Below are 10,297 nucleotides of genomic sequence, written 5' to 3'. Positions count from 1 at the left end.
CTCCTCTTTGTCCTCATTCTCATTTGCACAAACTGAGCCATCTGCTCGGCAGAGGCCAAGAATTTTGTTCATATGTTTGCGTTGGGCTGCTTGTGCCTGAAAATAGGAAGTGTTCCGGTCGCCTTCATGGAGCCAGGGGACGCGAGATCGCTGTCGGATCCATACCTCCTCTTGGTATAGGGCTTCCTTCAGTTTCTTAACTATGGATTTCTCCTCATCTGATGGCCCTGTGCCCACCGAATGGCACCGAACACGGTCAAGTCTCTTTCGGAGTTGTCGTACTGTACGTGCCAGACACCCGAATTCCTTAGAACCCCATGGCTCCAGTGTTGCCTGCAGGGTCCCCAGGGCCAACGCAATTCCTTGGAGCCCTGCCGAGCGCTGAATTCCCCACCAAGTGTCATTAATCAGGCGGTCGTAGTCAGTGTGTGTCTGCCATACGTTCTCGTATCGAAACTGTTTCTTGGCCCTTGGCCCATATGACATAGTCTCTTTTATTTCCGCCACGACAAAACAGTGGTGAGACTCCACCAAAGGCAAGTGTCTGATCCTTACATGTTGGAAGAGTTGCCTGAACTCCTCGTTAGCAAAAGCTCGGTCTAGTCGTGCCTTCACATTTGCGTCACCCGCTTGGTGGTTATCCCATGTATACGGCATCCCAGACCAGCCTAAATCTTGCATGGAGATCTCATCAGCGACCTCCCGAAATGCTCTCATTTGCGCTTCAGGTCTCGCTCGTCTGCTGAAATGTTCAGACGCGAATAAAGTTTCATTGTAATCTCAACAGATAGAACTCGCCGGAGAGCACGTGATCAGATCGGCAGCCTACTACGATTTCTCTATTTTCTCCTCTCACTTGAGATGCTACGGATTTTTTTTTTGAAATCCTGCTACGGATGGTCTCCTATGAGTATGTTGCAATGTATTGCGCAGATGGAAAATCTGATTCCAGGAATGGTTTGAATTTTGCACATTCATCTCCAGAAAGAGAGATCTCGGCGCCGCATTTAGTTTTCGTTGGGTTTGCCGACGAAGCCCTTGGTTGGAGAAAGACGCCGCATCCATTTGGAGCCCATTAGGCCCATCCTTTTAGCGGCTTCACGCCGCGCAGCGCACCGCCGCCGAGACCCCGACGCCGATGACGCCGCTGCCGGCGCGGCTGCTGCACGCGCGCGGCAAGACCACTGCGGCGCAGCACGTGGCGGCGCGGCACCTCGACCACACATTCGAGAAGCTTGTGGCGTCCAGCCTCCCGCTCGTGGCGGCGTCGCCGCTGCTCGACGCGCTCCGGGCATCACCCGAGCCGCTCGCGCTCCCGGACCTCGCCCGCCGCCTCCCTCTCCGCCTCCACCGCCGCGGTCCGCTCCACTTCCTCCGCCTCTTCCCGCGCGTCTTCGACCTCCGCCCCCCTCTCCCGCTCTCCCTATCGCTCACCGCGCCTGCCGCCTCACTCCTTGCCGTCGCATCCTCCCCCGACGCGGCCGCGCGGACGCTCCACCGCCTCCTCGCCATGTCCGCATCCCGCTCCGTCCCTCTCCGTGCCGTGTTCCGCGTCTGGCGCGAGCTCGCTCTACCCGACGACTTCGAGGACTCCGTCGTCGCGCAGCATCCCCACCTCTTCCGCCTCTCCCCCAACCCCGCCGAGCCTAGAACGCACGTTCTACACCTCGCCGCGGATCCGGCGAAGGAAGAGTTCACTCCGGCGGTGGATAAGAAGCGGCTGGAGAAGTACGCTTTCCAGCTGCAGTTCCCGCCGGGGTTCAGGCTGACCAAGGAGTATCGGAAGAAGGTGAAGGAGTGGCAGCTGCTGCCATATGTTGGGCCGTACGATGTAGTGGATCAGAAGGTTGGAACGAGCAAGAGAGTATCGAAGATGGCGAGGAGAAAGATGGAGAAGAGGGCAGTCGGAATTGCACACGAGTTTCTGAGCTTGACAGTGGAGAAGATGGTGGAGGTGGAGAAGTTCAGTCAGTTCCGCAAGTGGTTTGGGATCGACGTGAATGTCAGGGACGTGTTCTTGGATCATCCTGGGATATTTTACCTCTCAGCAAAGGGAAAGCGGCATACGGTGTTCCTGCGGGAAGCTTATGATCGTGGCAAGCTTGTTGAGCCTAATGATGTTTCAGAGGCACGAAGAAAGCTTGTTGAGCTCATGCTCTTGCGTCGCCATGGCCTTGGGAACGCCAATTCTAATGCCAACATGTCTTCAAGTGCCAATGCCGATGCCAAAGAGAGCGATGACGATTTACAAGAACTGGAGCTCTAGTAGTGTGGTGTATCTGTGAGGCTGCAGGACAGGACAACAAGGAGGTTGTGCAATTCATGGATATCCTTGTTTAGCGTAACCTGTTAAGCAGGTGTTTGGCCCAACTTGGATGGCAAATATGTTAGTGGTGCAGACCCATATGATGATGACCATGGATGTTTCTTCAGGGATGGTAGTCAATTGGCATTATATGCTAGCCAGTATACTCAAAACTCAGATTATGTCTCCCTGAGCTAGGCATGTTGGTAGGTCAAGAGTGAAGTTCAGTAGCACTTAGCTGATCGGCAATGTATCTTTATCCTGACTGAACAAGTTTTGAAAGCTTATGTTGTGTCAATTAAGTTTGATAGGTCAAGACTCAAGACTGAAGCTCGGTAGCACTTGGTTGATTGGTAATACATCTTAAGTGACGAGTTTTGTTTCAGTTCCTTGGTGTTGCTTATTGTTGTTTCGTCATTGTGACATGCCTAATAAAGGACCTCAGTTGTGCAACATGCTAACCCAGACCAACAACTACAGTTAATTTTCAGTTTATGCACAAGATTATTCTTTCTGCAGGATAATTGTGTAGATGCAGGTAAGGAAAGCTTTGAATTGTTATTGGTATGATGCTTATTTGGGCTTTTCCTAAATCCACTTTATGTTTTTCCTAGTTTATCCTGAAATTTGGAAGTCCTGACTAAGTTGATAGGCACCTGTAAATATTTGAGATGGAACCTCATTTGCATTATATGGTGTATGTGCTTATGCAATTGTATACTGCATGTAGTTGGACGTCTTCTGTATTCTGTAGGGGTGCAGGATGGCGTCCCGCAAAATCCCGCAAAAACAGCCAGCTAGCACACAGCTAGTACAAATTGATGTGACGTAGTTTAATTTTTCTATAACTGACTTTTTTAGCTTTGAATAGGAAGCGGGCCGGATTCGGGCACCGCCCTGCACCCCTACTATTCTGGCTTATCCATGGACCATTGTAGAATATCATAGTTGGCACGTATGATATACACTCAAGTGCTCCCAAGAGTGTTCAGTATTGTACTAAGGAAGCCTGGTGCATCTAATTGTTGTTAGCTACCGGATTTTCATGCTCTTCAATCTGTTCCGGCCGCCTTCTTGTTACTGACAAGTGCTTAATACACGAAAAAGTCCTTGCATATACTTTCCCTTATCCTTCTAGCTTGATGGTTTTTTCTTCATGTCAAAGTTTATATTTAATTTAACATGTCAAGTTGTCATCAAACAGGTTTATGCTGTAACTCCGAAGAAAAGCTTTAGATATGAAGGGCCTTGACTCTTATATGAATTGTCAAATACTCCGTAAAGAGGGGGTACTACCTGGTTTCTCTGGGGATGGTCTGAACTGAAGCCAGTTTACAGAAACCAATGAGTTCGTCAGTGTTACTGATACTGACAGTTCTGAGCTGAAGGAGCTCAACAGGGGTGCAAATCATGGTATTCCTGATGCTTTGGAGAGGGCTACGGACAAAATGCAGCTATTCTTGAAGAGACAAAAGTTGTAGTTTTGCACAATTAGCTGTGTTATTCAGTTGTCAGTCTACCAGTTCATTATCCCAACTTATAAATCTGGATATTGGCCAGGCTGTTACTGCTGAGCTTTAGTGTCGGGGTGTGACCGGGTTATCCTGGTGGTATCTGCATTCAAGCTGACAGGAAGAATTCAACCAGCCTCTAACATTATTCTCCAGTTTGTAACAGCGTACCTTTTTGGTGGCTCAAGGTTAATTTGACATGAAGGGAGGCGATTCTGTGCAAAAACAGATAGGTACTACTTTAGAAGTCTGCACAACTGAAACTACATACAGTATGCCACTGTTATCCTATATTATGTTTCTTCTACTTTCGTCACTGCCACTACATGTTTCCTGTTTCCTCTTCTAAAATCCTAACTGTCTATACAGGGTTAGAAGGGAGTAAGGATGTTCAGAAGTGAAACTCTAGACTGCAGCAGTCTTCTGAAAACCTTCTCACTTCCGGTCTCCAGCCGACCAATGGATTCCTCTAGCTTCTCTAGCCTCTCCAACGCCACCATCGCTGTCTCCGGTGCTGCCTTCTTGCCGGACGGCCTGACACTCAGCCTGGCCAGCCACTTGTTTGAAGGCACTTGCATGTCCGGTGACATTGCTGCACACTCCATGAAGATGGCCTCCGATGCTTCCACAGTGGCCGCAGCTACATCTGCCACAATGCCGATCACCTCATTGTTCGTGGTATCCAATGGCCTCAACGTGCCCCTGGCGGCATGTCGCATCGTGGTGACGAGGCGGCACAGCTCCTTCTCTGTCCGCCTGTGTGCACGAAGCGATGCAGCGACCATCATGCTGTCCCCGCGCCTAGTGCCGACCTGCTGCTCTGCCACGCTCTGCCTGAGCATGACGAACGTGGACAGGAATGTGCCATAGGCGTCAGCAAGCACAAGGAACCTTTCGAGGATTTGGTCGCAAGCGGCGGTGGCTGTGTGGAGTGCTGCCACAGCCTGCGGCAGCGCCAGGAGCTCATCGAGCGCTGCCAGGACGACATCGACGAGGGCGATGCCGGAGGACTGACCGGCGGCTCCTCTGTCCGACCATGACCTGAGCGCGCGGATGCTGTCGTCCAGGTGCGCACGGGGTGCGGGTGTTCGTGTGGCAGGCTGGCCGATCGGGCGTGCGCCGTTGCAGCCGTCGTCTTCCCCGCTGCTCTGATTGCTAGATGCATCCTGTGTCTTGCGGTGAGTGCTGCTCTGCTGGTTCGCTGCGGCTGCTTGTCTCGTCGGTTTCTTGCTTTTGTGAGTGGAGCTCCAGTAGCAACAGGGCAGCCTATAAATGGTACGTGGCCGAGCTGGTTGGTCGCTCGAAGAAAATACGAAAGAATCGGTGCCACTTGTGAGTTGGTGCGGCGCTAAACGAGCTGCTGTTTTCTGGATTCCGGCATGACGGCAAAACTGCTGGTTGGGACTTTTGGATACGTTGAATTCAAAACAACTCGCCTCCGTGCGTTAGAGCTTCAAAAATCATGGTCCTGTAGACGTTCTTATCAGCAACTCGTTAACTAACGAGATGAGTACGATGAGCAAGCTACTTGGTACCACGAAGTACACGAATGTACATGATTATCATGTTCCCAACCCGTTTATTGGGAACTATTTATATGTTCAAATTTCATAACCTCTTTGTATGTTTAGGGAGTATGAAGACAAATTCGTGTCCCGTCAATTGTGGGGCATCGAATCGCTGGATTAACACCCTTCCCCGACCAGGCTGTCTGCGTTTTTTTTTTTGGACAAGCAGGCTGTCTGGGCCTTCAACTCTTCATCCAATGGCCAGGATGATCACAAAAGTCAGGTGCGTCCGGTTCCGTTGGGGCCTCTGTTTTCACGAGAAGTGCGGCCAAAACCAGGCTTGTGAAACGAGTTTAGGTTGGGAACAATACAAAATGCTCAACCACCAAAAGCAAGACTCCGTAAGCCAATACTCTGATAAATACCTGGGCCTACCCGCAATGGTGGGAGCGGATAGAAGTGACTGCTTTAAGCACTTTATTGAGAGAATCAGAGAGAGGCTCAGAGGTTGGATGGAGAAACAATTGCCACTGGAGGTAAGGAGATCCTATTGAAATCGGTGGCACAAGCAATTCCGGTGTTTGCTATGTCAGTCTTCTGCTTACCAAAAGGAATATGTAAAGAGATTACTGATTTAATTAGCCAGTTTTGGTGGGGTGATGATGAGGAACATAAGAGAATGCATTGGTATTCTTGGTGGAAACTTTGCTATCCGAAGAGTGAAGGGGGCATGGGATTCCGAGATCTATACTCATTTAACCTAGCAATGCTTTCAAAGTAATGCTGGAGGTTGCTAAACAATCCGGATTCTTTATGTGCAAAGGTATTGAAGGCGAAATACTTCCCTAATGGTAGTTTACTTCAAGCCACTTTAAAGAATGGCGCATCGTTTACTTGGCAGAGCATTATGAAGGGTTTGGAGACTTTCAAACTGGGTTATATCTGGCATATTGGGTCGGGGGAGAAAGTGAATATCTGGAACGATCCATGGGTTCCAAGCAATGCAAATAGAAGGGTGATCACGCCGCGGGGTCATACTATCTTGTCTACAGTTAGCGATCTCATTGACCCAATAAGTGAGAACTGGGACGAGGATTTGATTAGAGCCATCTTTAATCCGGTCGATGTCCGAAGGATACTAGAAATCCCGTTGAATCACAATGCTTTTGAGGATTTCATAGCTTGGCACCCGGACCGAAGAGGTATCTTCTCGGTACGATCAGCTTACCATACTCAATGGATTCGGACTTTCAGGACACATGCAAATGCATTAGCGCAGCCAGGAAGGTCAATCACACCACCAGTTTGGAGTATTCTATGGAAACTTCAAATCCCACGTAAAGTTCAAATTTTCTGCTGGCGGGCACTACATGGAATCCTACCTTTAAAATCCATTCTCACTAACAGGCACGTTGGCATACAGGCTGCTTGCCCCATATGTCACAATGCGGCCGAAGATGTGAGGCACCTATTGTTTGATTGTTCCCATGCTACGGAGATGTGGACTCGGCTTGGAATCCTAGATATCATCAATGAAGCGAAAAGGATTGATCGATCAGGGTCAATCATACTAGAACACATCCTGGTCGGCCCACCGAGACAAGTGCCCGCCAAACCGAACTTGGATGTGAAACAGATCATAGCGGTGGGAGGATGGTACCTGTGGTGGATCAGACGTCAGTACACTCATAATGGTAATCCTCCACCAGCATTCAAATGGCCTATATCGGTCCTTGCTATATCTAATAATTTCGATCAGGCAAATGCGAAGAGAACTGGTTCAGTGCAAGAAAGATGGGAGAAGCCGGAGCCTAGATTTGTCAAACTAAATGTTGATGCAGCTTTTTATGTCGAGAAGGTGTGGGAGCAACTGCTGCGGTTATCAGAGATGTAAATGGATCGTTCCTTGCAGCCCAATGTATCTTTATCCCCGTGGCATCAAGTGTGGTCACGACGGAGGCACTGGCAATGCGGGATGGACTGAGATTTGCAAATTCGTTAGGTTTCCCGTGAGTAGAGGCGGAATCCGATTCTCTAACAGTGATTGATTCCTGCGGTGGCCAAGCAAGATGGTGGGATGAAGCTGCTGCTATCTTCGCGGAGTGTGTCGATGTTTCGGCTCTGATTGGGAATGTCAAGTTTAAGCATTGTTCTCGTAATGCAAATAAAGCGGCTCATATGCTAGCTAAACATAGTTATTGTAATAATCTCTCTAGATTTTGGACGGATGAGCCTCCGGGCTGTTTGGTCTCAGACCTTGTGGACGATGTAATTCTTTTTTAAACCAATAAAGCTAGCAATGATGGCCTTCCCTCAAAAAAAAAAAGACTCCGTAAGCCAAGCGAACCACTTGCGTAATCAAGCACTAATCTAACAAGTCTACACCCTACGCCATAAAGATGGAACCGGCACACTCTGTCCGGATGATGTTTGGCTTGATACAGCGGCAGCAGAACCGGCTTCCAAGATGCCAGCCGCTGATGCATCTTAGGATAGTGCATGTACTCATGATTGACTTAGTGCTACTCCTACCATTAGCATAAAACTATATGCTCTGATAGTACTTAATAACAAGCCTAATGTATCCACCTTTCTGTTACTCTACATGTCCTACGTGCAGATGATAATTCTAGTCGCTCGCACTTTGTTGCCGCTGCTAGGTAGAGTTGGACAATTCGCGTGACCTGTTTTATATTGCAGAATAGACATCAGTTTTTAGGGTAAAGATAGACGTCAGTGTTGAGTATATTGATTATTAGGAAGTATAGGATAGACTAGGATTCCGTCCTGCCTTGTCTTGTACTTCAAGTTGGTCTTTGTACTCCTATATATACACCCACGAGGTTCAAACAATACATTGAATTATTCCACATATCCTCTCTCTTCCTTCTAACATGGTATCAGCTTTATCTCGATCCTAAACCCTAGCCGTCGCCGCTTCCGCACAGCGCGCCGCCTCGGGGCGGTCGGCCTCCATGACCGTCGCCGGGGGCCGCGCTGCCCGTACCTAGGGTTCGTCCGCCGACCGTGTTGGCCGGCTGCCCTAAAGAGTCTTTTTTCCGAGCCCTTGCTCGGGTTTTTTTCGCTCTTTCGCCGGTCGTTTTGATCAGCGTTTTTCTTTTTGGTTTTCTGATCTAATCTTGATTGGTTTGCGTCGCCCACCGCCGCCGTCGACCCTGTGCGTCTCTACTCCAACCCCGGCGCGACCATCCGGCGTCTCCTCCGCCCCCACGGCCACGCGCGCCGAGGCGGCCCTTTAGGGCCAGTCGCCGTCCGTGCGTCGGTCCGCCCGTCGCCCTGCGTCGGTCGTCACCGCCCTGCTCCGATCGGGAAACCTGCATCGCCCCGACCCGGCGGCCTCGTGCCATGCGATGGCCAATCATAGCTGTCGCTCGCGCGCCAGCCCGCCCACCGATCCACGTCACCCGCCTCCGCCGCGTCTGCACGGCGGCCCGGCGGTCTACCTCGTCGGCCTCGTCCTCGGGTGCGCCGGGATGGCCGTGTCAGGCTCGTCGGCTGTCTCAACTCAGGCGCCGCTGCTCCGTTGGTCGCTCGGGCCTCGCTGCCCGGGTGCCGGCACTGCTTTGGCAGCCCGGGTGCCGGTGCTGACAAGCTCGTCCGCACGACGTCCCACGCCGTCCGTCGTCGCCGGCCTCATCTTGGACTCCGCCGCCACCCCGCCTCCACCGAGCGGCGTCCCCGACCTCGCGCGCGATCGGTTTGATCACCCGCTCGCCGCCGCGATCCGCCTCATCTACGCCACGCGACCGACCTGGCCCGTCGGTTACGCGCGCCTCCATAGGTCCCGTGAAGATCGTCCCCGAGTTCAGCGCGCTCCTCCACCGATCGAGTAACGGGCTGCCGTTGTGTTGCCCCATCGGGCCACAGCGCCATGGCCCTATGGTTCTCCTCGCGGCTGCATCGACTCGTGTGTCGCCGCTGTGTCGCCCCTACGGGCCGTAGTGCCGTGATACGCGGTCCCAGTCGCCGCCCCGAGGCCGTCCCCGCGGTTGCACCGACCCGCGCTCCGCCGCTGCACCGCCCCTTCGGGCCTAGCGCCGCCGCCCCGAGGTCTTCCTCCGTCGCCCCGACCTGCCCGCCGCCGCTGCGTCGCCCCTTCGGGCCATAGTGCCATGGCCCGCGGTCCACTTCATCGTCCTCGCGCGTCGACCTCCCGTGGTATGCGCCGTGTCGTCTTCCTTGGCGCGGGAACGCCGCTGTCCGCGCCAGTCTTCATCACGCTGTCGGGTTCTTCACCTACTTCGAGCACCGCCGCCGCCGCCGCTCTTCTTTGGCCGCCGCCGCCGCTACCCCTGTAGCCGCCGCAGCCGCTCGTCCACCTCCTTCGTCTTCGTCCAGTACCAGCCCGTCGTCAGCGTCGCCGTCATCTACCCCGATCGCTTCATCTACTCCGACAACCGCGGGCTACATTGACCCCGTGTCGATTGGCGCCGCAACCGTCGTCGAGTCCTTCTCTGCTAGCCTCTCCGCCTTCTTCGACATGACGTCCAGCTCATGCAGGTCCCAGTCTACGCATGCCCGGTGCTGGCAACACCACCGCATGCCTTCGTCCACGACGTGTCCGCGGGCCTGGCAAGCCTGGCGCGACGCTTCGTCAACTTCGTCTTTCTCCGTCTACGCATGTCCGGTGCTGGCAACACCGACGCGTGCCTTCTTCTACTATGTGTCCCCGAGGTTAGCAACCCCGGCGCGACGCATCGTCAACATCATCTACTTCCTGGCGCACCACTACTTCGACACCACTGCGCCCATGCTAACTCGGCGCCCCCTTGCGCCCGCGGCTCCACGGCGACCTCCTCGACACCGGTCACCCTGACTCGACATCGACCATGGCATTCTTCGCACGACTACCTCGACCATGGCTACATCACCCACGCTCTCGGCTACATCGACAAACAGCACAAAGGGCTACCGCCTGCTTGAGCAACCTCGTCGGTTTTCACTCCAGCCAC

General features: G+C 52.6%; 2 protein-coding genes across 2 annotated transcripts in view; one reads left to right on the top strand and one right to left on the bottom strand.

The window, feature by feature from the left end:
* The first annotated feature begins 1,075 nt into the window (after positions 1–1,075).
* On the top strand, positions 1,076–2,690 carry LOC119336696 (protein ROOT PRIMORDIUM DEFECTIVE 1-like). The gene has a single exon (XM_037608769.1). It carries the CDS (start codon positions 1,139–1,141, stop codon positions 2,264–2,266), a length of 1,128 nt encoding a protein of 375 aa, XP_037464666.1. The 5' UTR covers positions 1,076–1,138; the 3' UTR covers positions 2,267–2,690.
* A 1,495-nt stretch (positions 2,691–4,185) lies between these two features.
* Positions 4,186–10,297, bottom strand: part of LOC119350397 — an 11,899-nt gene continuing 5,787 nt past the window's right edge. Inside the window, exon 2 of the mRNA XM_037618247.1 lies at positions 4,186–5,046. Within this exon, the coding sequence (XP_037474144.1) occupies positions 4,188–5,046 (859 nt within the window). The 3' untranslated portion in view covers positions 4,186–4,187. The remainder of the gene's footprint in view (positions 5,047–10,297) is intronic.

This window comes from Triticum dicoccoides, chromosome 1B (assembly GCF_002162155.2).
Source record: "Triticum dicoccoides isolate Atlit2015 ecotype Zavitan chromosome 1B, WEW_v2.0, whole genome shotgun sequence".
Lineage (NCBI taxonomy): Eukaryota > Viridiplantae > Streptophyta > Magnoliopsida > Poales > Poaceae > Triticum > Triticum dicoccoides.
This window is presented reverse-complemented; position numbering and strand designations above follow the sequence as displayed.